This window comes from Rhinolophus sinicus, linkage group LG03, assembly GCF_036562045.2.
Source record: "Rhinolophus sinicus isolate RSC01 linkage group LG03, ASM3656204v1, whole genome shotgun sequence".
Classification (NCBI taxonomy): Eukaryota; Metazoa; Chordata; class Mammalia; order Chiroptera; family Rhinolophidae; genus Rhinolophus; species Rhinolophus sinicus.
In genome coordinates this window covers 4,945,902-4,973,445 of record NC_133753.1, presented here as the reverse complement: position 1 = coordinate 4,973,445, position 27,544 = coordinate 4,945,902, and the positions used below count along the sequence as shown (strand labels likewise).

At 58.7% G+C, this 27,544-nt stretch overlaps 1 protein-coding gene across 5 annotated transcripts in view; it reads right to left on the bottom strand.

The window, feature by feature from the left end:
* The window catches only part of CCDC85C (coiled-coil domain containing 85C), a 77,477-nt gene extending 50,635 nt beyond the window's left edge, over positions 1 to 26,842 (bottom strand). For 2 of the 5 annotated variants that reach the window (XM_019751582.2, XM_074326948.1), the window contains exon 1: positions 25,706 to 26,833. In XM_019751582.2, the coding sequence (XP_019607141.1) occupies positions 25,706 to 26,486 (781 nt within the window). In that variant the 5' untranslated portion in view covers positions 26,487 to 26,833. Of the gene's footprint in view, positions 1 to 25,705 lie in introns of all 5 variants that reach the window. The other 3 variants (XM_019751584.2, XM_019751581.2, XM_019751583.2) reach the window with 3 other exon arrangements.
* Positions 26,843 to 27,544: the final 702 nt, after the last annotated feature.

Sequence of the window (27,544 nt, the reverse complement as noted above, 5' to 3'; positions counted from 1 at the left end):
CAAAAATGAAATTGTTTCCAAGAAATAACACGTTAAGTCTGAAGGCCACAATGTGGGCTGTTCACACCATTGCTGCCATTTCTGCAGTTTTTCATGAGGAGGCTGAAAGTTGTGCCTTTGTCACCAGGATACTGCAGGAGCTACCAATCTAGGCACCCACACCCTACCTCAAGCCCGTCCTCCACCGGGAAACCAGAGAGCCTCAAGAAGTGTAAGCGAGATGGTGTCACCTCTGCCTGGATTTAGATAAAATCCTAACTCAACAGCTCTGCCCACTCTGCCCACTAGGTCACTAGGCTCCAGCCACAGTGGCCTCCATCCTGCTCCTGGAAAGCACCAAGCTTATCCCCACTGGCCTCCACGTCCATTTCTGGCTGGAAAGCCTCCAGGGACACTTCCTGACCCTCCAAGCCCCCATCCAGGTGGCCCTCTTTCCAGATGCCACCATCTGTTGTTTGTCCTTCGTGGCATTCACCAGTATATGACACCATCCTGTCCATTGATTTGTTTTCTAGTTTGTTTCCCTAATAAGACCTCAGCCTGAAGTCTCCCAGGAACATGGAAACGGACATCCAATCAATACTCATGAAGCAGGGGCTCCATCCACAGCGGAAACAGAGCACGCGGCCCAGCAATGGGAGGTGGTGCCAGGAGGCCTGGGCTCCAGTTCTTCTCTCGTGACCTCAGGCCCACCCTGACCAGGTTCCTGGACTTCTGAGCCCCACCTTCCCTGTGCACAAGATAGGATGACAGTGCCCTCAGAGCTGGGGGCTTCGTGGTGACCACAAGAGACACCATGTGCAAAGCCAAGGACCGGAGTCCGGTGCTGAAGGGGACAACTATAGTTGTACTGTTTCTGGGGGCGCTCAGAGACCAAACACAGATGGCCACTACCCACACACCGTCTAACGTCTCCTGGAGCCCCCAGTAGCCCCAGCCCAGCCACTGCCACACCTCACCGACCACCCAGAGTGAACACCAGTGGTGCAGACTCCAAAGGAAGGAGCCCCCAAGGAGCTGGCTCTGCCTGGTTTGGGGTTAGGAGTGGTTATGGTCTTAATGTTTGTGTGTCCTCCCCCCAAATTCATATATTGAAACCCTAACCCCCAAGGTGATGGTGTTAGGAGGTGCAGCCTTTGGGAGGTGCTTATGCCATGAAGGCGGAGCCCCGTGAACAGGACTAGTGCCCTTATAGAAGGGACCCCAGAGCTTCCTCACCCCTTGTGCCCCGTGAGGACACAGTGAGGAGGAGCCAGCTATGAACCAGGAAGCAAACCCCTCACCAGAACCCAACTGGGGGGGCATCTTGACCTCGGACATCCAGCCTCACAACCATGCGCAATAAATGCTTGTTGTTTATACGCAGCCCGCCTGTGGTATTGTTACAGCAGCATGAGCAGACTGAGAAAGGGGTGCTGTGCTGCTCCCAGGCCTCCTGCTCCAAGCCCTTGGAGGAGTTCAATTTTGAGGAGCACTGACGGCCTCTGGGTCTCACGGGGAAGCGCAGGACCCTCAGTGATCCAGTGTGCCGGCACCAGCTGAGGCCACCGCCTTCCCAGGCAGTCACTGCTCCCCTGCTCTGGGCCTCAGTGTCCCCACAGAAGGGCAGGCTAAACAGGGCCTTGTTGACAGCAGGCGGTCAGTGACGAAGCCCCCAGGGCTTGGCTGGGAGCCTGCACGCGCTTCCAGGCAGGGACCCCGGGCAGCAGCACTCAGCTCCCGCCGATGCCGGCCTCATTGCTCTGAGCAGCCCAGGCAGCTCCGTGCTCCAGGTGCAAGGTCTCCAGCCCTCCACGGCCGCCTGGGAGGTGGGGGGTGGCAGCCTTCGATGAGGACTTGGTCTTTACAGCCACTGTTCCCAAATGCACCCCTCACCACGACCCCACCCGAGACCCTCAACTCCCTCTGCACCGCCCCCGTGGAAGGGCGGGGAATTGACACAGGCAAGCCTGGATAGGGCCCACTGCACCTGCTGGGTGACCTGAGTGAGCCCCTCTAATCGCTGAGCCTCCGATCCATGGCCTGCAGAGCCCCCCCCCCCCCCCCGTCTCTACAAGCTCTCCACAGCCCCCAAGCAAATGAGGGTCTGGCCACAGGGGTCTCCAGACCCTGCCTTGCTGGAATTCTCACGCTCATCGCCCTGGAGTACGAAGGACAGAGGGGGGTGGGTGCCGCATTCAGGAGCTGCCACTTGGAACCCAAGATCTTGTCCAGACATCCTCACTGACAGAGGGCACACTCGCTGCCAGCTGTGCAGAGCAGTTCAATCCTGAGTCACTGTTACCACCTCACAGCCACAGCCCTGCCCCGGGGGCAGCTCAGAGGACATGGAAACAGTTCTGGGGGTTTGCTGTGTGCTCCACAGTAGAAGCAGTTGGATCTTTTCCTGGATCGGGGAGGCCGAGATGCTGGCTGTGCAGCTCTCCCCACCACCTGACACACACCCGGCACACTCCCCCACCCCTCCCAGGCTGAGGCACAGGGAACCCTGCAAAGTTCCATCCAGACCAGGAGCAGTGGGGGAGTAAAGATGAAGGGGACCACGGAGTCACCCAGCATGTAGTGAGAGGTGTCAGGGAGGCCGGGCCTGGAATTAGGGAGAGAAGGCAGAGAAAGGAGGCAACTGGTGCTGGGGAGCGTCCGTTGGCTTCCAAGCACATCTAGGAGCTTGTCAACGTGAAGTGATTTGGTTAGTCTTCATGCCTGACCTCAGGGGTGCACCAGCTGGGCGGGCTGGGGTCTGCCTGCCTGACTCCACCACTCTCAGCTCTGTCAGCTGGGCATGTCCCTAAAACCGTTTCCACGGCTGCAAAGCCAGACCTGCCACAAGGGATTCTGGAGCTGAATGGGGTCACAGGTCAGGTCCTCACCCAGGGATGGGCATGGAAGCTGCTCAGTGGGGATGCTGGCCATCCCATGGCCCATCCCACTTTTACACCTGGAGCCCCAGAGAAGTGAGTGACTGCCAAGGTCACCAAGCAAATGGCTTCAACTAGCAACAGGGCAGCAATGTTTCCTGGAGGGTCAGGTCGGGAGCCAGAGGACAGCCTTTCGGAACTCATCCAGAATGGGGCTTGGTCGCAGCCTCCGAGGGGACAGTCAGTGCTTCCTCCTTCCTGTTTAAGTGGCACTACTCCCCGGATCCGCCCTGTTCTGCCCAAGTTCCCTGACAGGAGCCGTGGGTGGGGCCCGCTTCCTGACCGCCGGCTGGCACGGGGCTTAGGGTGCTCAGCCGGAATGCGTCCAACTGAGCAAGGGGAGTGCGTGACAGCGATCCCGGGAGATGCACAGAAGCCCTGTAACTCAGGAGCACAGACCCTGAGCCCCTCTGCCAGCAGGGCCCCACCGGCACGCTGTTCACCCTGCATGTTACAACCCTGCTCCTCCTATGTCACCGAAGTGCCCACCAGTGTGGGGCTTGGCAGGCACCAGCAGCCAGTATTCACTCAGCAGTGCTCAGAGCACCACAAACATGCATGCTGCCAGCATCAGAGGAAATCATTCACAAATGTTTGCACAGTAGGCTTTCTTCCCCTTAAATGGACACAAACGGTGGCAGACCCACACACCACACCGGCTTACAGCCCTCTGAGCCCTGCTCCATGCCCAGCGAACACTCAAGTTCCAGGCCCCGCAGCAGGCTGCCAGGGACAGGCCAGGACCTCGCCCCCTCCAGGCTTCCCTGGCCGGGCCCTGAGCAGCTGGGCCATTCACAGGCCATCAGCAATGAAACAAATCCAATAGGAAAGAGGCTTCTGGAATATGGAGCCCACCCCAGGACACCCAAGAACGAAGGTCAGCATGCTGCGCCAGATGGTCTGTGTTTCACGGCTGCAAGCTAGGGACAGGGGTGGACATCAGGAATCTGAGTCACCTCTCAGGCCAAATCAGATGCCTTAAGCCAAAATGACCCCCTCTGTTCCCATCCAGAACTCACGCTGCAGTGGAAATCCCAGGGAAAACCAGCCTCATCTACCACCCACCCCACAGCTCCCGTCCATGCACCTCTCATGGGGATTGCTAGGCAGATGGTCACATCTCCCTCTGTCCCCAAAGAGAAACCACAGACCCACAGAGGGGGCCACATCCAAGGGCCTTACAAATCACGAAGTCAAGCTGTGATATTTGTTCGGATTTCTAGACATCTTAGTAAAACTCAGAGCGTGGCTGCTAGCCTTCCCCACTGACCACATCTAAAACCCAGGGCCAGAGGCCCCAAGACAGCCAGCGTGGTCCTGAAGGCCGCTGTGAATGGAGTGAGCTGGCCAGACAGCGCACAGCGACCCTTCCCGCTCTGAAGCACAGCAGCCCAGGAGAAGGTGCTCCCAGGAAGCTCTCCCCAGCTCTGCTTGGTGACAAGCTGTCCCCATGAACCTGGCCGGTGGGACCTGCCCCTCTGGCCCAGCAGCCTCACCTCTGGGAACCTGTGAGCCCAGGGAATGTTCAACAAGGAGCCAAGTCTGACGTCCGCACAGGAATGCCAGGGGCATGCGGGGTGCACACGGGTCCAGAGCCCACCTGTAGCTCACTTTCCAGCCTGACTGGGGAGAACAGTATTCCTGATGAGAGCTGCCTGGACAGCAACAAACATTTGCAAGGCCTCTTTGGGGTTTACAATCTTCTTATCCCACAATGCCCTCAGATTCAGGGGCAAGGGACAAACTATCAGTCACTCTGCAGGAAATCAGGGCTCAGAGTACCTCCCCAAAACCTGATGAGCACTCCCACCCCACCCCCAGCTGCCTGGGTGCACAGGGGCACCCATGAGCATGTGTCCCAGAGAATCCTGCTCCCTCAGTTCCCAGCCAGCTCTGCACCCACTCGGGGGCCTTGTGTGTCACAGCAGACATCGGCTGGGGAAGCAGCTGCCCCTGTACCAAGCGGGGCTGGTTCCAACCGCCGGAAACAGTACTCCTGACGGTCTGCTCTCTGGTTCCCAGTCTGCGTCTTGCTCACTACTCCTGCTCAGGGCGCTTAGGAAACACATTAAATAAACAAGACTGTCACCACCACTGAGAAGCTGCTGCGTGCCAGGTGTGCGTCCCCAGTCTGCACAGCACCACCTGAGTGTCCCTGAGCCCATTTAACAGCCGAGGAGACTCAGGCTCAGAGCAGTGAGACAATCTGTCCAGCAAGTGGGTGGCAGGAGCAGAAGTCACACTGGGCCTCCTGCCATGTCCCTAGGGCTCCTCTGCCAATGGCTGAGCAGGTCCCAGGGGTGTGCCGTGGGGACACCGTGGCGAGGACTCTGCCTACCATGGTGGGCATTCAGACCCTCCGCTTCTCCCTCTCGTGGGCCTGGCGTCGCCCAGGCACCACGTCACAGGGAAAGGCACACGGCCGGGGCACTTCCAGGGCCCAGGCTGCCTGGGTCTAACGGGCCTCCACTGTGTGACCCGGGCAGCTCCTGTAAGCGCCGTAGCTGTTTCTTCACCTGCACTGAGGACTTCATAAGCCACGAAGAAGAAGGGCTGTGTCCTCGGCGTGCTCTCCTCCGTGCAGTCAGCAGGCATTGTGGAGGGAGGGCGGCGCCGTGAGCGTGTGATGCCAGCGCAACACAGACTGTACCCACTTGTCACCTAGATGATCAAACACTCACCCCGGAAAAGAGCTTCAAGAAGTCAGCCCTATCCTTGGGAGGGGCTGGGGGAGCAGCACTGATATTAAAAGAAATAAAATTGTCCTCTCTCCCAATTACACGTGATAAACTTACCACCGCACCAATGCCCAGCAGTTGTGAGCATTTAACTAAAGGTCAAAAGCAAAAATAGAAGCTGTGGGGACGGTGCTTTTAATCCATTGAATGTGACCAAGGGGAGCGAGGTGTATGGACGGGCTGCGGGGACTCCCACACTCACTCACACACACACACACACTCTCTCTCTCCTGTAGACACACACATTCATTTAGACACATGCAAACACACACTCACATACTCTCACATAGACACTCTCATGTAGACACACATGTAGAATCTCACACACACACGACACACGCATGCACACATCCCTTGTGTCTTCCCCATGTCCATCTCCTCAACTCCCCACAAATCAAAGGCCCCAATTCTCGCTCTCACCCAGGCCAGGTACTGAGCCCAGGGCAGGTCAGAGAACCTGGGGCCCTCCCCGTTCTTGGGGAGCCTGGTCAGGTGTATACTGAGAGGCCACACGTCACCCTCCTCAGCTTCCTGTGCCGTCGTCTGCAGCTCCGTTAATCTGAAAAGCTGGTGGCTGACTCGACAGCTGAGGAGAACTGGGGCTCAGTGGCAAGGCAGGGGGGGGCCCCAACCCCAGGCTCCTGCCAGTTCACCCTGCAGGACACACAGGGCACCCACAAAGGGCCCGGGGTGTTCCAGATGCCCACTGGATGCCAGATGCCAGCCGGGAGCCACTGACCAACTCACCCCATTCTCCTGTGAGCCTTCCCAAAACCCAGCCCCAAACAGCTAAGGGCAAGAAACACAGGACCGGGTGGCCCCGAAAGGCAAGGACTCAGGTTCGGGATGGCTGAAGGAGGCCAAGGTGGGACAGGCTTGGCCACCTTGTGACTCTCAGGGCCCTGCCCACCCCTCACCACGCTGAGGGCCCGTGGGTGCAGAGTGGCTGAGGGATGGGCTCACACCAACTCCTGCCTGCGTCACGTCTCCTGACTCTCCATCCTCACCTTACTAAACCAGGACACTGAGAGAGAGAGGGCTGCCGGGCTGTCTGCCTGAGATGGCCTGAGGCCAGACTCCTCTGCCCACCCCTAGCTGGCTCAGTCTCACAGCTCTGGATGTGTCAGCCTGGGAGGCAGGGCACAGGGTAACCCCAGCAGCGTCCACTGTGGCGAACCACATACACCCAGAGTGAGTCACTGGGGCAGGGCCAGCCCTTCGTCTCAGCCTCACATTCCTGGGGCTGCTGCTGGAGAGCAGACACCTTCCAGGAACCCCGTCATCGAGGCGGCCTGAGCCACTGGGACAGGAAGCAGCACGAAGCAGTTGGCCCACAGAGGAAGGAGGGGCCAGGCGGCTCGGGTGTGGGCTTCGGGTGAGGCCACGGGGCCCAAGGGGGCCTCGCCTGTCCTGCCAAGGGCACTCCCAGCACCTACCAGTCACTCATGGTCACTCCCCAAGGAGGCAGTAGGTGCCAGACCAACAACAGGTAAGACATGGCACGTCCCAGGAATTCACGACGGAGGCTGACATTGAAACTGTCACAGAATGAAACATGTCTCCAAGAGACCCACACTAAGCACTGAGGGTGAAGGCAAGAGGGACTTGTGGACACTGGGGCGGGGAGGTGAGGGGGGCTAGAGCTGTGAAAAGAGGGGCAGCATTTCAGCCACGGCTTAGGGAACGGGCAGCGAACTAGAGGTCAAGAAGACAGCCAGGGCAAAGCAGGGGGGTGTGGAAATGCCTGGATGGTATTCAGGAACTGTTACTGGCCTGGGGTCATGGAAACTGCCGGAAAAGATAGCAGAGCAGAGCAGAGATAGAGATAGAAAAGTATTCCAGGCACATCACAGAGCACTTTCAACTTTGCTCCCAGGAGCCTAGACGTGATGTGGAGGCTCAGGGCCCCTGTGGGGCTGAGCACAGGGTGGAAGCTACGTATTAAGAACATTCCAGAAGGACAGAATGAGGGCAGGACGTGGTGCTCCAGCAGCTGGGAGGCTAGCTCCGGGAATACTGGAGCAGCGGGTGGGTGTGGACGGGTGAAATCCCACCACAGAATGGCCAGGGGAGGCCGGTGAGCCCAGCCTGCAAGACTGCAGACCCACACTCACCCTGGCACAGGTTCACCATAAACCACTGTGCTCGGTGGGGCAACTACCTGGGCAAGGCAGAGTGGCTGGAGCCCAGTGAGCAAGCCACCAATGACACCATGCCGAGCTGGTCTGGGCCCCGCCTGCAGAGGGTGCTGCCCCTGAAGTCACATCCCAAGGCGACATCCTGGGAGGGCTGCCAGGCAGGCAGGCAGAGCACGACGCGCAGGCCTGGGGTCTGGCCTCAATTCCCCTCCTTACAGCACACTTACAGCCACCCTACTCGTGAGCAGAAACCCCGTTACCTGCCTCAAGGGTCTGCCTCCCTGGCCTGGGCACCCACTGACCCTGCCAGGCGGCCCCAACAATGGCGCCTTTTGGTTCGTGGTCCCATTACCTCCAATTCTCTCGCCAGCGCCAGGGCCAAAGCAGGATTTCCAGAGGGATTTCTCAATGGGCTTGCAGACAAACATCCTGTCAGCGGGGCCTGCTGCTCATGGCCTGGCCTTGCAAGCCCACAAAGGGGATGGAGCAACGACCCTTCGGAAGTGGCCCGGATTGGAGCCCAAACCGCACGGTTGGGCTGCGAGGTCGTACACAGGAGTGGTCAGAGAAGAGGTTGTTTAGACTCAAAAACTGAAACCAGTGGCCTTGATCATTACTAACTCAGTCACAAGTCACTACACTTTGCAAGCCCCCATTCGCTTCTCCCACCAGGTGTGAAGGACAGCTGAGTGTGTCCGGTTCCTCCCGGAGGAAATAGGCTCACAGAGGTGGACGCACTCACCCAAGAGCCCGTGGCCAGTGTGCATGGGCAGAGCCAGATGCCAACCTCTCTGCCCCATGCCTCTGTGCTGCCATGCTCTGCCCCCTGCACGACCTCGTCCAGTCTCAAAGACACATGCCCTCATGTTCACTCATTCCAGGTGGTGTCCCGGGAGGGCAAGGGCAGGACTCCGATGGCTGGGGGACACTGGGAGAGGCTGTGTGCCTCTAAAGGTGTCCCCCTCTCACACAAAAGGCAGTGCCAGGCCTGCCCCTTGGAGAGCCCTACAGAACACAGCATCCCTTCTGAAGGTGCCCCGTTGGGGCATCCACATGATGGAAGGAACGCACGGTGGCCCACAGGCCACTCAGACACGGCCACAGAGCAGTCACTGATGTATGTGGTAAGACATTCCCAACACCTCACAGGGAAAAATTTGGGATTACAAACAAGAGAAATACTATGTGGCAAAATTTGTGTTTTAAAAAGCCTGTCTTAGAGAGGACCCTACATGGAAGAAGGACATTAGGTAAAATCTGAGGAAATCTGAATAAAGTGTGGACTCTAGTTAATACAATTCATCGCTGTTGGCTCGTTAACTGTACCAAATGCGCGATGCCACTCTCGGAAGCCAGGAGCAGGGGTTATGGAACTCTGTGCTATCGCCTCAATAATTCTGTAAATCTAAAAACAGGTCTAAATAGCAAAATTTATTTTTAAAAGTGTGTGTAACAACTCTACGCATGTGATAAGATCTCACACCACTACACACACACCGAAATGAGTTCAGGGAAGGGCCGGTGCCACCTGAGTGAGGGTCTACAGTCCAGCCACTGTGCTGTGCAGACGCCGTGGTCCTGGTGCTAATGACGTCATGGTCCTGGCTTTGATGACGCACTCTCCTTCTATAAGATGTCACCAAGAGGAGAGGGGGCAGCGGGGGAAAGGCACAAAGAAGCCCTTTGTACTAGTTCTGCAATTTCTTGTGAGGCTATAATTATTTCAAAACAAAAACTGAACAGAAGATGTGTACAGACCTCCCTTTCGACTCCTCTTCTAGAAACAGAACCAAGTATTAGCGCAGATGATGTTAAATTTCGATTTTGAACCCCCCAGTGTCTCCCAAGCTTTGCACGATGAGCAATGGATTATTTAGGGGTGAGCAATACTCTGCATCTCCCCCAATGATAAATCATAGGGGTGGGGGGTTGGAGTCTGCGGCCTGAAAGGACCAGGTGAGATGGCAGCTAGAGGGGTGTGCCCCAGCCCCAGCCTCGTAGGACGTTTGTTGGGAACGACACCGGGAACATATGAGCATCCTCGCCCCCTCTCCCTGCATGCACCTGTCCCACAGAGCCCAAAGGAGGGGCCACCTTATTTCCCACCCCCAGTGGGGTTCACACATCAGCAGGCATTCCAGCCTCCTGGGGCCCCTGTCAGGAGCACCCAGGATAAATTAGGAAGGCTGAATGAGCTCAGGCTTGCAAGGGGGAGGCTTTGGGTCTCAGATCAAACCGAAGGCAGAGACAACATCTGGAGTGTATGACGCGCCAGGAGAAATCCACATCGTGGGCCACGCTGTGAAAAGTAAACCCCACGTGGCTTTGGAGCCAAGAAATTCCAGAATGAGAGTTCTGCCACTGCTCAACTTTCACGTCCATGTAACTGTCCCACTGCCCACAGAGAGTAGGAAAATCACACTCGAAACTAGGACGCTCCGGGTTGTCAGACACGCACCAGTTCCTGCCAATAGCAACACTGGCCACACACAGCGGCCTTCTGCATGCTGAGGTCCACGGTGATTATTCTTCTACATTTTCTATAATAAACAAGTAGGGGTTTGGAAGAAGAAACAGTTACTGATGTAGACAGGTGGCTGGTGCACAGAGAGGCTGTACATCCCAGCTCTGCCCCTTTCTGTACTGGCCTTGGGCTGCCTGAGCTCTCTGTGCCTCGGTTAGGGAGAACGTCCCATCAACCAGGGAAAGCATGCCTGAGTGAACATGTGGTAAGTGTTCTAACTAAGTACCTGTTAGCTGCTGTTGTTACTACTATTGATACTAGCGTGTGTTCATCTTCAACAGCCCGTAAGAGGGAACAGATGGCGCCACCCCATCTAACGGAGGCAGGACAGTGAGGCACATGGGTTTGCGTGACTTGTCTGGGCTCACACAAAGAGACCCACGACCATAGCTGAGGTGCAAGGACCATCCCCCTGGGCCCTCATGGGTGGCTCAGACACTCAGAGGGCCAGCCAGGTAACCAAATCACCATCCCACCTGGGACACACCAGTGAGTGGGCGTTTGCCAAGCACAGCAGGGAGGTGAGTGAGATGGCCGGAGCCCAAGCCCCTTCTCCCTGAATCTCAGGCCTGAGGCTGGGAGAAGGCCCTGCTTGGAGCACAGGGGCCAGGCCAGCCGCCTGGCAGCCTCCTTCCTCTTCCCTGTACAGAGCTGCTGTCCTACTCTGGGCAGGACTTTCTCTCCAGGTCTCCCCTACCTGCCTTTGGGTGGCTCCCAGACCCAGTAGTAATAATGAGCCAACATGACTCTAAGGCCCAGAGATGAGCAAGGCTGGGGAACCTCAGGGTCCCTTCCAGATGAGACCCGAGGAGGGGTCCAGGACAGGCTGGGGCCAGAACCAGGCCCCTGACCTGCTCTCGGTCTCCTATAGAAACACACACACATATGGAAGCCAACTCAGAAAGACACCAAACCCCATCTGTCTCCCCAGCAGAGACAAGCAGGGCACAGCCTGGGCACGGGGGTGGGGACACTGGTCAGCAGGCACCAGGGGCATGGGTCCCATCTGCCACTAACGCCCCTCATAGCTTGTGGCACTCAGCTACAGACAGTACAGCACAGAGCTGAGAAGGCCTGGGGTGCTGGGCCCTCTAAACCTCCATTCTCCACCCAGTATACAGGGAGGAAACTGAGGCACAGGGCTGGGGGACACTTGTGACATCCCATGGGCTCATGAGGCTTTGTTTCCTCATCTTACCATGGGGGGGGGCTGATACCGACCTCCCCCTCCACAAACCCAGGCCCCAGCAGCCCCAAGGGCTCCTTTTCCTAAAGCCCTTTAATGATAAATGCGTGCATTTGGGGGAAGCAATCTCTTTAACGAGGCTTCATTTCCAGATGCCAACTCATCACTGTCGCGCTCAAGCACTTCCTCGTCTGAGCCGCTCGGGATGCGGAGAGGAACGGTGATGTGCGGTGAGGCAGCCCCAGCCTGGCCCCCAGTGCCCACGGGCTGCCCCTGCCACGGCCCCTGCTGCTGGTCCAGGTCCCCACAGCCCCAAATGCCACCAGGCGGCCTCAGGGCTGGCTTGTCACCACCAAGTCCTGCAGTAACGGGCAAACCTCCAGAGCTCGTGAGGGCCCCTGCCTTTCTGACCCAGGGTCCTGCTCACTCCCATGGGTGGGGTGGGAGGGACAGTCCCAACCGGGCAGGAATCCGCAGAGCAGTGGCCAAGATCCTGGGGGGGTGCCACCGGCCCCTCAAAGCCCACCCAGTAACCCCCACAGGGCAGCCTCCCCACTGGGCCCTTCCCCTTCCTGGGTCCCCTGGAGGCCCTAAGCCACCCGGGGTGTTAAAAGGAGGCAATCTCAGGACAGGAGTAAGGGCGCCAGGGCGTGAATCTGCCATAGCCACCTGCGTCAGGAACGGCCTGCATCACCGGTGCCCAGCGCCCGAGGGTTCAGAGCAGGGCTCCCTTGGCCCCACACCCCCGCGACTACTGGGCCCTCTCCTCCCCGGACCTTCTCACGCATCATGACCAAAAATAGCTTCAGGACCTGATGCCAACGGTCAGAACTGTCCCTTCAAGGCCTCTTGGGAGATTGTGTTTGTTAGTTTCCTTATTATTAGAGGGGGAAAAAATCAAGGACAGCGTACATGGATTTATTCCAACCCCCTATGAGGTGGCCCTTTAGATCCCTAACCCAAGAGTGTTTCACAGGTGACAAAGCAGGGCTGTAGGAGGGCAGGGGAGGGGAAAGGGTCTCAACAAGATCAGACTTGCCATCCACTGCTCCCCTGCCTAAGGGTCTCCCCGGGCCAAACAGGACCAGCTGTGGGCCCTGCGTGGTGGACAGCCACAGGCCCAGAGGTCTGCTTTTCAGAGGCGGTCAGCAGAGCAAGTGCACCTATGGGAACTGCCCCTCTGCCCCTGGCCCCCCTGCAGCCCCATTTCCTGTCCTTCCAGTGGGCTGACCCTCCTACCCCACAGGCTCTCCCAGGTGCAGAAGTGGCACATGGCAGCCCGCGGTCACTGGAGCCTGGAGTCCCACCCCACAGCAATCTCAGAAGTGTCTGCTACAAAATAAACAAAGCGGCCTCCTATGAGCCTCTGAGTCCCCATCAGCTGGAGAACGAGGCTAGCCCAGTCCAGCGAACCTTCCCTCTACCCTCAGCCTCCTGAATCACCCTGGCCACACTCACCCCAAGCCCCAGTCTGCACACACCCACAGGCCTCCGAGGCCATTCTCTGATTGGGACGGTCCTTCTTTCTTCCAGCTGCCAATCAGCAAACCACCGAGGGGCAAGTGGGGATAACACTGGGGAGACAGGGCATGTCAGGTGGATACAGGACTCCCTCCTCCCCCCACTGGCATCCAGGATGCCAAAAACACCAGCCAGCACACCAGTAAATTAGCACCTTTCAGAGTCAAATGCAGGCAGCTGGGCCAGCTTCCTCAGGGCACCAACGCATGCATATTTAGCCAGAGAGAAGGGAGCCCACAGACCCATTCAAAAGTCACCAGAAGACTGGTCTGTAGGAGAGGGGAGGAAGCATCAAGGTTGCAATTCAAAAGAAGAAAATTAGGAGACGTCTCGTTTTTATTCCGCTCCTGCTGGCAGTGGCGGCCGCTGCCATGGGGAGCTGGCACAGGAAGCCAATGGTGGGGGGGAAAGCTGGGAAAGCAAAGCCTTAGGGGGTGGGGTGGCTGGGGTGGGGGTGCAAATGATCCCTCCTGGCTGCTGCCTTCTGATTCTGGGTCAGATCACTCCCCCGCCTGGGCTAGCACCCGAAAGGTGAGGGCCTGCAGTTGAAAACTGGGCCACTGTGCGCCCTGAAGGCCTCAGAGCAGCAGGAATGTCCAAAACCGCAAGAGGCCCTGGTCCGGCTGCATGGGGGATGAGAGAATGGGCTGGGCTGGGAGCAGCCACCTGAGCAAGGCTGGTACGGAGAGAGGACCCAGGCTTCTAGAATGTTCTCAACTTCCGGAAAAATTCCTGAGCCCCCATGGACTGGAGCCCCTCCAACTGCCTCATCTCACAGATGGGTAAACTGAGGCCCAGGGGAAGTGGGGGGTGACTGAGGCAGAAAGGAAATGATGGAGAGAGAAGTCCAAGAAGCACAGATTTGCATGAGAACATCTATCCAACCCTAAAGCCCTCATATAAACCCAGCTTCAGGAGAGAGGCGCCAGGGGTGTGACCTCTGAGGACGGGGGGTGAGGGGGGTGAGGCAGAGCCTATCCTCCAATGTGGCAGATGACGGGCACAGACTGGGACTGTCAGGTGTCCAGGATGCTCAGCCAGAAGAGGGAAGAAGAGCTTAAGGGCACGCATCGCCTCTGCACCCTGCACGTCTCCACCTGCGTGCACACACGAAGTTCATTTATTTTTATGTTTTAAAGGCTTCAGAGAGGAGCCTCACTAACCCTCCTCTTATGGTTCTTGGTCCTTCCTGGGCCACGACCCCTCTCAGCCTCTGATGAAAACTATAGGTTGTGGCCCAGGAAAAATGCATGAGTGCACAGTCACTCCAGGGTGCAGGGGTTCCCTGTCCTACCGCCCTGGCTGAGGATCCCTCGGGTCACTGCACAGAGGGCACAGCTGACACAGAAGGCAGCGGGAGCTGCCGAGGGGCAAGCTCAGGGCCTGTCTCCTGTCACAACCCCCATAATAAAGCCCCAGGCCAGAGATTCCAGTGCCCCGCCTGTGCCACAGCTCCCCCTCTGCTCCCTCCTGCTCAGAGAGTTTGGGTTGCACCAAAAACAAGGGGTCTTTTCATCCCGCACCTCCCACAGCATTTCAGCCCCACGCACTGGGGAACAGCTCACATTGCCCAAGACCAGGCAGGCTGCACTCACGGGAACAAGGTTTTAACTCGGTGGAAGGGGATTAAGCACTTGCAGGGGGAAAGCAAGATGAAAGCCACCACCCCCACTCCAGGCCACCCTGGGGTGGGGACCTCAGAGGCTGGGCGGGAGGACAGGCAGGGAGCCCCCCAGGGCCTCTAGACCACACTCCAGGAGCTGCTGTCTGCCCCCCATCAGTAGCAAGGATTCTAATGGTGGGCAAAGGCTGCAGCGGGTGGAGGAGGCAGCAGGCTCAGGAGACCCTCGGGCTGGGGCCAGGAAATGCAGGGGGAGGGGGCGGTAGGAGGAGCAGGAGGTTCTAGGGCTGTCGGGGTGCTGGGGACCTCGGGGCATTGACATCAGGGGTCCCCTGCCCACAGGGCTCCCACCACAGGGCTCCCACCACGTCCGCACTGTCCTTGCATTTCCAGAGCAGGACGGTTGAGAAGGCGCTTTCCTCTGCCCCGCACTGCCAGCGCCTCACCCAGGCGTGGGCAGGGGCCAGGGGCGGATTGTCACCCTGCTGGGATCTCACGATGTCACCTTGACCACCACGCCCCCATCACCACACACACAGCGGGCACAGTGAGCAGAGGGACCAGGCCCAGGGCCAGAGTCCCAGGTATGGTAAGCAATGGCCTCATCTGCCAGGGCCCAGCTGGAGTAATGGCCCAAAGGTGGACCCAGGCAGCTGGTCTAACCCCGAGATGAGACATGGCAAGACAGCCCACCACCCGCCACAGCCACCTCCTCAGAGAAGTGGGGGCACAGAGGGCAGGAGGGGAGCCAAGCCTAAAGCTGGTACAGCCGGTCAGGGAGGGGTGGTCTGCAGCCACCCCAGGATGCTCCCCACTCGGAGCGGAGGGAATGCCGGCTGGCGTGGCCAGCCCCCTCCACCCCACTGTTTTAAAAGCTGTTTTCTTTGTTTTCTGACCCTGCGGGCTCTTGGCCTCACTTTGAGGATGAGTTGGAGGCTGGGAGCAGGGGCTGGGCCCTGTGGGGGGAGGCCTCAGAAGCCCCAAGGAGCCATGTGGCCTCTCCCAGCTAGGGTTCCAGCCCATGCATGTGAACCCACACAAGGCCACCAGAAGTGTCATCCATGGCTGTAGGGCAACCGCCAAGAGCCTAGTCCTGCAGATGCTGAGCAGGTGAGGGTGACTGGTCACACATCTTGTGACTGTCCATCAATACGGGCTGACCTAAGCCTCAAAGGAAGGGTGGGGTTTCAGCGGGTGCCTGCCAGCAGAAGCCCTAAGTGTCTGCATGTGCCTGGGGCTCCAGGTCCGGGCTGGGGGAGGAGTCCTGACACCACACTGGGGTCAGAGCGTCCTTCTATGGACAAGGGGGAGTCCCACAGCCTCCCACGGCCCAGCAAGGAGTTGTCTAGATCACTGCTGCCCAACAGAACTCTCTGGAATGATGGAACTGTTTCTTTGCTTCATTGTCAAGAAGGTGTAAAGCTCTTACAAGGGGTTAGCGCAACTCAGAAACTGAAACTTTTCATGTTACTTGATCTTAATTAAATTGAACTAAAGCAGACACTTGTGGCCAGTAGACAGCTCAGGGCTAGAGCCAGGAAACCTAGAAGCAGGGTTGGTTACCTGTGAGGTGGAGGGTACGGGAGCACAGGTGAGAGGAAGGGACCCAAACCCAGCGGGCACAGAGTCAGCAGGATGGTGACCAGTAAGACATTGGGCCTCAAGGTCAGGAGCGGGAGGTAGAGACTGGGGGCTTAGCAAGGGGGAACGTCCCCACCAAGGGCAGGTGGGTGGAAACTGCCATCGGGAGGACATCTTCTAGAAGATAAGCCTGAAGTGGGCGTCAAATGCCACCGAGAGGTCAGGACGCGCAGGCCACTGGAGCATGCCAGAGCTGCAGTTCCCAGGGTCCAGGGCCACCTGGGGCCAGGAAGCAATGGGTGGGAAGGAGGTGGCAGCCTCAGTGCTCCTTGGAGAACTGGGTGGGGAAGGGAGGGAACCTGAGGGGCAGGATGCCAGAAGGCAGAGGATTTCGTTTATTGCTTTGGACTAGGAAACATGAGCCTATTTGTAGGGGAAACAGCCAGGAGACCCGAGTTAGGTCTGAGACAATGGTGGGGGAGGTTCCACAGGAGGGGCGGTGGGGGGGAGCCCTCCTCACCAGCCAGGACACAAGGCGCTGAAAGACGGAGAAATTCGCTGTTCAATTTTCTGTCCCGTATAAAAGTGGTGTGTGCACATTCCAGAAAATATGGGAAACACAGAAAAAGGAGAAAGGGCAAGTCGGGCGCTTCCCATTGTCCTACCAGCTACAGGAGACGTGAAGCAGCTGGGAAATCGAGCCTTCTGAGAGCCCAGCGCGGGCAGTGCAGCCGGAACCCACGACAAAAGGCCACTCCCAAAGCGGGCTCATTAGGGACAGGAACCGTGCTGCAGCGCTCGGTGACACCGGGTGCATTCAGGGCCCGTACACAATTGGGCCCTTGTGGGGGGCAGGGGAAGCTGCTCGGAGCCTCTGATTCCAAGACAAGAGTGAGCCTCCTTGCCTTACAGCCCGGAGCCAACGGAAAGACAGACTGGGGGAGACAAAGAGACGCTTCCCCTGACAGTGGATGGGCTATTTTTGGAAATGGGTCGAGTCTTCTCCATAATGCTGTCTCAGTGCCATTGGCCCTACCTGCATCTGTCCCCTTGAATGCAGCCTTCCAAGGCCCCCACCCCATCTGGGCAGCCCAGCATCCCACAATGGGGTGGCGTAGCCTACGTGGCAATGTCTGGCAGCCTATGACAGCTCCCAGGTGCGGGGGGAGCCAGTGGATTTGTCCAGCGCTGGCGTAGGTGCTCAGAAAATGGGAGGCCAGTTCAAACCCAGCTTTCCACTGCAACCAGGCTACCCGGGCTGGGCACAACAAAGCCACCTCCCTGGGTGTCCATGCTGCAAAGGTCGGGCAGGGGACAACACAAACGGCCTATTTCTCCCTCACAGCTAATGTCGACTGACAGCAGCTTCCCAGCCGGGGCCAGCCAGGCTGTCACCCAGTGTGGGGCAGTCCTTGCTCCCAGATGACCCTGAGGCTTTTCTGCCGGAGCTTCGCACAGTGCTCTGCCCCCCAGGGGACCCCAGGGAGCTTCTACAACCACTGGACCAACTGGACCGGTCTCTGGGGGTCCATCCAGGTACTGGCATTTTTAGAGTTCCCGAATGATAGCTAATGTATAGGCGAGGTTAGGAATGACTGATAAAAGCAGGCATGCGTTTTTTTTTTAGTAATTAAGGGGAAACAGATGGGAGGGGTGAAAGTCACCCCCTCGGGGGTTGGGTTTGGTTGTTTTGTTAGTAGCTGAAGACCATTTGGCACCAAATGGAGCACATGAAAAAGGAAAGGCAGGTGGCCAACATGATTTGACCAGTGTCAGCTTTAAAAGAACAAGAAGGGGAGAGTAAGTCGCCATCCAGTGCCTCACGGCCACCCATTTCTCACCCCAGCGTTTACTGAGCACCTACTACGTGCCACGAAGACTGGACCTTGCTCTGAAGAAGGTTATGGACTGAGGAAGAGACAGGACGGCAGGGACAACTTCAGGTCCAGGATAAGCGAACTGTCCCCAGCAAACCCCACACCAGGGAACTGGAGCTCAGCACTCTCCTCTAGCGCCAAACCTGTTACCTGGTCCTACAAGAGGTGATCAGGTGGCAGAGGCAGGTAATTCCACCGAGGCTCTCAGCGCGGCCCTGCATAAGGACAGGCGGGCCAGGTAGGGGTCTCGGCCTTCGCCAGGCCAGACAGAGCAGTACCTGTGCGTCACAGGCAGCCACCCCACCCCCACCACCCAGCTGCTCCATCCTAAGACCTGCCCCTGCTAAGGACCAAGCCAGGCAAGAGACCTAACCACAAATGTGACCGACAAGAGGCAGGATAGGCAGGGCAGGCAGCCCTTCTGTTGTGGTTCTGTCTGTCGCAGGAACTCTGAGTCAAGGGGCCAATAAAGACCAGGCTCTCTGGGACCCTCAGCCCAGTCCATGGAGGACTCCCATTTTACAGGTGGGAAAATGAGGGCCCGGAGAGAGGTAGGGACTTGCACAAGGCCAGGTCACTAGTGGACGGAAGCTGTGGGTTCTGTCTATATGTCCAACCCACAGAACAGTGCTGAGTGGCCCAACTGCACCCACAAAACCTCGGATGCGGGGAACATGTCAGCTGATGGGGCCACTCGCAGGCCCAGCAGATAACCCATCTGTGTATTTATTCAGTAGGGAGCAGGAGAAAGGGAAGGGATGGGCTGTACAAAAGATCCGATTTCTGAGTGGACTCATCGGGGGGGTCACTTCGTAAATTATACAAATGGCTAACCACTATCCTGTACACCTGAAATGAATATAATGTGGGTACCAACTATAATTTAAAAATAAATTTATAAAATAATTTTTAAAAATTGTTTTAACAAGAAAAAAAAGCCACAGCTGGAAGTGTCCACAGCTGGAAAAGCCCAACCCAGGGACTTTAGGGGAGATACAGGTACTGTGGGAGGGGCCACACAGACCCCACCTGCCCCAGCCCTGCCCATTACCCAACCCCTGGTTCCCGTCACCAGCGCCGCAGTGAGACAGATGAGCAGGTCGAATGCGCACTGTGAGCCTGGGCGCCCAGCCTGGCCTCCTCCCTGCTGTCTGCTCCACCTTCAAGGCCTATGTCCCTCAGCTCCCAAGTTCAGCCACCCCTCCCCTGATCCCCCAGCACCCTGAAGAGGTTGAGAGACAAACCAGGGCACTTCAGACACAGAAAGGGACATGGCGAACAGTCACACCCGGAGGAGAGGGTCACCTGGGTACATGCAGGCAGTGCAGACTCCAGGGACACACGGATGGGACCCCCAGGCCCGGTTCCCACCCCACTGACCTGGTGGGAGCTGCCTCACCACCTTGCACCTTCTCCTCAGCCCCGGCGGGGATCCCAGTGGGGCAGTGGGGCTCTTCCCTTTCTGAGAAGCAGTAACATAAAACACCGCAGCTCTCAGCGCCGTGCCCAGGCACATTTGGTTCTCCCCAAAAGACATTTTGGGAACCTGCCCCTCCGCCAAGTCAAGATGACAGAGCCGGGGCCACACAAGCTCAGAGATAGACAGAGATGATGGACGGAGGGCCCACGCGGGTGGTCTATGGGCTCCAGCACCCATGCGGCCAGGCCTGGGGTACGTCCCCTCCCTCACAAGTCTCCTCTGAGTGCCCACTGGCTCCAGACAGTTCCTGAGGATTTCCGGCTCTCCCGGGCATTTCCTCCATCCCAAGATAACATCAGTCACAGATGCCCACGCCATGAGTAACAATGGCTCTTCCAGAGTGAAGGAAGGGAGACCCTCCAGTAAACACACACACAAACCCTAAGACGTACCCACACGGCAGCAGAGAAGTGAGCAGCCCATCTCTGAATTCAGGAAACAACAAATGACAAACGGCGAAGGCCTCTGGCTGATGGGGAAGCAGGAAGGAGGAAGGGGAACACACCCTCCCTGCTCCCCAGGGCCACTGGCCTCGCTTCAGTGAGACCACGCTCCCCACCTCCAGTGCAACATCTGTACAGGGGAAGCCCTAAGACACTCACAGGCAAATCACTAAAACCCGAGCTGGAGGTCAACGGTGGCTTGTTCAAAAGCAGGCATCCATCACTGGGGGACCCAGCTCCAGACCTGCCCCGAAACCTCCACCCACCAGCCCCCACTGGCCTGTGGAGGCAGGGGACAGCGACGTGTCACAGTGACCGGCTCTGGGTACTTGCTAGGAGGGGAACAATTCCTGATTTTTCATGATCAAGGGAGCATCACATCCCCTTAGCAGATAAGCTTATTCCTCTGTCACCAAGCCATTGGGAAGCCACTTGGGTCCTCTCATCACATGCCAAGGAGATGGGAACTACCTGACAGTCTCAGAGCTGTCCCTACACGGATCCGGGCATTGATCCTGGGAACGCAGGTTGTAGGCGTGGGCAGAGCAGCCGTGGCTGGCTATTCTGTCAGTGGGTACAGAGGGAGACTGCAGGCACAGTGTGTTGCCCACAGTTGCTACCTTACCTGAGCCCCCCAGCAGCTCAGGACTGCCTGAGCTCAGAGGTCACAAGTCACGAGGAGGCGATGGGCAGGGACCTCCAACCTGCCCTTCAACCAGACAAGGGCTCCTTTGACTCCAACACAGGGCAGGCCAAGGGCTCCCCTCAAAATTTTGTGTCAGAGGGTCCCCCACCCCCCTGCGAGCAGGCAAATCTGCAGGGGTCCAGGTGGCAGTAGAGGCCACCGAACCCACCCTTTTAGGCTCGGCTCTAGGACCAAGGAATTATTATTATTCTCAGGACACAGATGAGGAAACTGAGGCTTAGCCATTCAGGGAGCTGCCATGTACACACAGCAGGTGGCAAGGCCAAGCAAGACTCCCCCAGGTCTCTCCGAACTGAAGCCAGAGCCCTACCCAGCAGGCTGCAGCGCCCCTAAACTCCCCCAGCACTGAGAGCTCTGGCTGGGAGGAGAGGGATGGCTGGTGTACACACATCGCTACGCTTCCTTTCCCTTCAACTCACAGACTGATAAAGGCTTCCCATTTTACAGAGGAGAAAACAGAGGCCCCAGGTTCCAGAAGTCGCCTTAAGTTCCAGGCTCTCAATTCTCTGTGCTAATGACATGACAAGCATGGTGTGGAAAGTCCCCATGGGGAAACACAGATTGCGAGCAACAAAAGAGTTCCTTGCTATTCGTGCTGCCCTGGGGACGACATTAAACCACGTTTGTCCTCAGAGCTCAGAGGCCAGGCCACGGGGGAGAGGTGTGGTGGCCCCCACAGCCCAGGAAAGCCAGCCTGGCAGAGAAGTGAGGACACCCTGAGCACAGACACCTCACCAGCCTGCCTAGTCTATCTCACCTGAGGGGTTTTGTGAGGAAACAGGAAGCCAGGATGAGGCTCAGGGGCCCACTTCCCGGGAAGAGGTGCCACACCTTTGTAACACAGGTCCCGCCCCTGGAGCTCCCTCCCTACCTGTCCTAGGTCCACCTGCTGAGGACCAGGCCTCCCGTGGGAGTCCCTCCTCGCCCCACGGAGCCACACTATCACGACACACAGGGGCGGCAGGCACAGGGCATCTGGCCGACTCCCACACGGAGACGCTCGACTGATCCCAGACCCTACCCACCAGCCCCCACGACCCAGAGCACGTCACCACATATCTCTGAGCCTCAGTGTCCCCATCTGTGATATGGGACCATTTGGGAGCTCTGAACAGAATGGAGTTGGGCTGGGGAGCTCTCTGAAGCGCTGGGCACCCCTGGCCTGTCCCTGGTTACCTGCCCGAGAGCGCCTCCTCCCCACCAGCCTTTTGTGCCAGGCCAGCACCCCAAGGCCTTTTGTGCCAGGCCAGCACCCCAAGGCCGTTGATGGATGGTCAGGGTCAGGCTGGGGAGGGAGTGGAAAGGCTTATCTAACCCGGCCCATTGTCTTCACTGACCTTTGCTCCAGGCTAGGCTGGCTTTAGGAAAAGCCTCCTTCTTAGCCAGTCCTGCACAGAAGGCCCCGAGCTGGAGGCCTCTCATGAAAGACCTATTCAGGGCCAGCAGCTCTGTCTTTTTTTAAAGGCCCAGACCACCCTCGCTCTACCCTCCCTTTAAACCAACAAAAACACAAGCCGAAGAACAAACTCATCTTATTTTGAGAAGCTCAAATTTTTAATCCAAACTTGAAAAAGTAAAGAGGGCCATACAAAGGCCTGCGGAGGCTCTGGTTTCCCTAGGTTAGCTAAAGGGGCGTGGGCCCCAGGGGTAGGGGGAGGGGACAGGGCACTAACAGGCACAGGACATGGGGGGAGGGGCGTGCGGGAGGGGGAAGAGCAGGGGAGAAACGGCTGGAAATGCTTTTGTTTGAAAATCACATCAGTTCAAGGGGGCAAACCTGACTTTCTGGTGTTTGGGGTTCAGCTGCCTCAGTTTGCCCCACTGCATTAGAGCAAACAGTGCCCCCGTCCAGCCCTCTGTCAAAATCAAGGAGGAGAAAGGTCTATTTGCACTCGCAGTCAGAGGCCCGCCAGCACGGGCCAGCCAAAGATGCCTTGAATACAGATGGGCCCCCTCCCACCACAGCCTCCAGGGGCCTTCCAGGGCACCCAGGCGGCTGCAGGTACCCCACAACTCCCAAGAGAGAACCACAGGGCCACCATTCCTGGGGCACGCTGGCAGGTGCAGCCAGACCCGGGCTCAGACACAAACATTCAGATGAGCCGTCTGTCTACACAGCAAACCAAGTTGTACAGAGAATGGACACCAGAGGCCGTTTGGCAAGCCCCCAAAGCGGTCCCTATAGTTTTTCAAGAGGAGCCTTGGAAGAAATATTCACCATAAGGATCCTGACAACCACTGAGACCCACTGTGTGCAGACCCTGACCTCCCTTGACCTCCTGTGGATAAAGGGGGCACTCTGGGTTTACACTTTACAGAAGAGCAGAGAGAGAGGCTCCAGGAACTTAAGTACCTTCCCGAAGGAAGAGGAGGAGTGGGGATTCGAGCCCCACACAGCCTGGCCCCTCTGGGTAATGGGGTTTTCAACCATCTGCTCCATGGTGACCGATAAGGAAGCGACACTTCCTAGGAGGGAGAGTGAGAAACTTGGGTCAGGAATCAAGACTAAGGAGTCACCAGTGTCTGCTGGTTAACAGTGTCAGCCAACATGACAATAGGCCAGAGATGCAAGCCAGGCCTCGGTCTGAGCAGTGGAGGACCCCGGCCCCACCCAGGCAACTGGAATGGAGACCCTTCCAGTCTCAGCTGCCTTCCCAGGCCATGCTCAAAACCTCTGTCCACTTGCTTGTTGCTAGCCCGGGGATAATACTACTGCCCGCAGCTCCCGGGAGGATGAGCGGAGACCAGTTCCACAAGGCACAAGCCCCAAGTCTGACTCCACTTTCTCCTCCACTCAGGCTGAGGCTCATTATTTGTTTTATCTACAGCCTGCTCTTCACTAGACGTAAAACTCCGAGGACAAAAAAGGCGTTTCTAAGAGAAGGGCCTTTCCTTATTTCCAGGCACCCTATTCATCTTGTTGGGAGAACAGCTCAAGGCCACCCATGACTTTAAGAGACAAAACTAACAGTAGCTGCACTGTCTGCAACTGAAATCTGTGATAATGATGCTGAATTTTCAGTTCACCCCAAAGCACAGCTCTGCCACCACAAAGCCTGCTGCAGCAGTCCTGTTTGAACTGTGTGGGGGACGTGGGGGAGCGGCACATGATTCTGCAGGAAACCCTACACCTCCACCCCATGCACCCCCAGTGGGGTGGAAACCCTCAGGTCTAGCCCCGTCCTCCACGCCTGCATCGCTGGCTGCTGCAACTGGCACACAGCCAGGCAGGGTTCAAGTCCCCTGGTCCAAAACGTGACAAAACTTCTCTGCAAATATGCTAAAAACTCAAGCACTTCAGTGCCCCACAGTGAACCACTCTTGCCAGGTGTCATCAATGACGCAGCTGAAAACATTTCATTTCCCAGCCACAGGATTGACGCAGTCCCTCCTTATTAACGCACTTGGGGAAACCCAGGCCCAGAAATCTGACTCTCCCAAGGCCCCCCAGAAGGTGAGGCCAGAGAGGCTAGGACTGGAGTTCCTCATTCCCCAGACCCTGAAACGCCAACACGTTAAACCACCTAACTCTGTCTGAGCTACTGCCACTGGCCTTAAGGAGCCTGTGGTTGAAGGTGGGGGGTGAATACAGAGTTACAAAAAGTAACCGGAGTTGTAGTCATAGATTGCTAATCAGTAACAAAATATCGGTCTCAACCTGGTCCTGCCCTGAACTCACAGGCTGGAAAGGTAAATAAAGGAAAAACTGTCCTACACTAATTACCACCACACCTCCAGTTCCCACCCCAGACCCCACCCCCAAGGCGCCTTCACAGGCCACTTGGCCACCAAACTAGAGAGGTCCCTCCCCTGCTCAGGCTGTCACTCTGGGAAAGAGCGGTCGTTTAAGGCCTAGATATATTTTACTCTGAACTAGCAAAGCCTTTAAAAGAACCAGAAAGGGCTGTTCAATCTCCACCTTTGGGCAAACAGTTCAGGTAGCAGTAATTGTCACCAGAACTGGGAACTAAGCCACCAAAAATGTGGAAGAACAGGGAGGTAGGAGAGGAGTGAGGCAGCAGGGAGGAGGGCAAACGATCAGGGGAGTTGGAACTGGGCGCCACTGCTCCGCTCCCCAGACCCAAGCTGGGGCGCCCTGCACTGGGCCCCACAGTCAGTCACACTGGCCTGGAAGACCTGAGCTGTCCTGAGGCCAAAGGTCCTGCCACCCACACCCTTAACACCTAACACCATGACACTTCCTGAAAGGAGTCCCAACAGTTTACAAATCCCTTCAGAGGCTCGCTCCACCTCAGATCCTGGAGGCAGGGACCACCTCCATTCTACAGACAAGGAAACTGAGGCATGCAGAGGAACAAGGGCCAAGGGTCCACTCCTAGCACATACGTCCCTCTGGAAAGTTAGAGCCTCCGCTGAGAAAGGTCTCCCCACCCCTGAGAAGTGCAGGACAATTAGCAAACCCAGAAGGCTCTAAGCCCCATCCTCTGGCCCAATGACTCCGGGTCTCATCCTGGCTGCCTGTGCTCCTTCCCAGACAGCAGGCAGCAGGAGGAGGCTCAGGAGGAATTCCAGCCCCAGCACACACGTGGACGGAGCTCGGGGTGGGGAAAGCCTGCTGCTCCGTCAGAGGGAAAATTCATGCATGCTCAAAGGCCCTTTCTTTTTGTTTTATCCCCATGAAGAACTTCCCACTCCCCGACAAGGGTCTCCAGGCTGGGGTGAGGCGCCCCCGGCGAGCCCTGCCTGCCCGGACTCTCATACTGATAACTCTGCCAGACAGAAACTTTTCTGGGGTCTGGTGGGTCCCGGCCGGCCGAGCTGCGGCTTAGAAGCTGGGCAGGGACACGCCTCCAGCACTTGAGCAGAAAAAGGCCGCCCTAAGCTCTACTGCGGGTGTGCGTGGGCTCGCCCTGCCCAGAGTATGGATGCCAGCTGGAGGAGAGGTCTGGAGTGGTGGCCGCCCGCGGGGAAGGGGCCGTGACCCGCGCTGCCCCGCCGGTTTTGTCCTTACCGTGCAGGCCATTGGGGATGCTTCGGTGGTGCGGTGGCGCCGACAGGTCGTCCAGGGATCTGCGCGTGGCTACGGCTTTGCTGTCGGGGACCTTGTGCGGCCCCGGAGGCAGCAGCGGGGGCGGCACATGGTGATGGTGGTCCGGGCTACCGCCGCTCCCCGCGCTCGACGTGCTGCTGCCGTCGCCCACGTCGCGGGCCCCGGTGCCCGCCGCGCCACCCGCCAGCGGCCCGCTCAGGCTGGCCTGGCTGTCGATGGAGCTGCGGGACCCCGCGCCGCCGCCGCCCGCGCCGCCTGCACCCCCCGCCAGCGCCGCGCGCTCCTCGTCCAGCAGCAGCACCAGCTCCTTGAGCTCCAGGTTCTCGCGCAGCAGGGCCTCCTGGCGCGCCTCAAGCTCGCGCAGCTTCTGCTGCGAGCGGGCCACCTCGTGCCACACGGCGCCAGCCGCGTGGCGCCCGAAGCGCTGCCACTCGCGCGCCAGCTTGCGCCCCTTCTGCCGGTCGTCGTCGAGGAAGCAGCAGAGCTCGCGCAGCTCCTGGTTGTCGTCCTGCAGCCGCTGGTTCACGTCCTTGAGGCCGCGGATCTCCAGCAGGTGCTGCTGCAGCCGCCGGTTCACGTCGCGCATCAGGCCGCCGTGCTCCAGCATGAGGCCCACCTTCTCGCCCTCGGCCCGCCGCAGCCGCCGCGCCAGCTCCTCCTTGCTCCAGCGCAGCAGCTCCTCGTCCGGCACCTGGCTCAGCTCCTCCGACGCCGCCGCCGCCGCCGCCGGGGGCTTCGCCATGGCAGGGCCGTCACCACGGCATCGCCCGCGCCCTCGCCGGGCCGGCGCTCCCAGCGCCCGGGCTGTGCGGGGCCGGTCCGCGCGCGGGTGGGGGTCGGCCGGGGGTGCGTGCGGCCCGCCCCGCGCCGCCTCTCGCGTCCTCACGCAGCGCCTGCCGGGGCCGCCGGGAACCCGCGCGTCTCCGGGCTCGGCGAGCAGGGACCACTGCTGCGTCGGCCGCCGCGGTGCCAGGCGCTCTCCGGACTCCGGCGAAGCGGGCGGAGGCCCGCCCCCGGCCCAGCTCCGGGAGCCCCAGCCTCCCCGCCCACTCCGGGCGGGGAGGGGGCGGGGCGCCGTGGGCCGGCCCCGCCTCCGGGGGAGCGAGGGGGCGGGCGGAGGCGCGGCCGAGCCCCGACATCCCCCCGCGTTATGCGCCCGCCCGCCCGGCGCCCTGCCAGAGGCGCGTTCGAGCCGCGCTCCCGCCCTCCCTCCCGTCCGATTGGGTCTCTCCGGGGGTGTGTGGGAGGGGCGGGGCGCACGCGGGGGACGCCGAAGAGATGGTACAGTCCAGCCACTGGGCTTCCAACACTCCCCCATCCCCCCGGCGGTTCAAGTTTCTGCGCCCGGAGGACGCCGCCTGGGCCAATCCTAGGGCTACAGGGCGCTTTTAAAATGCAGGTACAGTACGGGGAGGGCGACGGTGGGAAAGGTAGGGCCGGGCTTCCCTTAAAGGAGACGTGCGGAAATGCGCGCCGAGCCCCATCCTAGGCCCTCGACCCCCGCCCACCCTCCCCGTCCCCAGTAAACACCCTCGACCCGGAGGACAGCTCCCGTTCTCCCTCCCGGGGCACCAGAGTACAGCTCAGTCAGAGATACAACGAACAATAGGCCTGTGACACAGGGGTCGCTCTCCCGGCGGCAGGGCGGCTCTTTGTCCCCTACCCTGCCCCCTGCTCCTTCACCCCCATCTCCACCGCGGTCCCCTGCCGGAACTCGCAGAGGGGTTGCGTCTCCTCTCCAGCCCGGGGCTGTGGCTCTATCTTGTGCGCACCGGGAGGGCCAGGGCCTCGCCCGCCGTG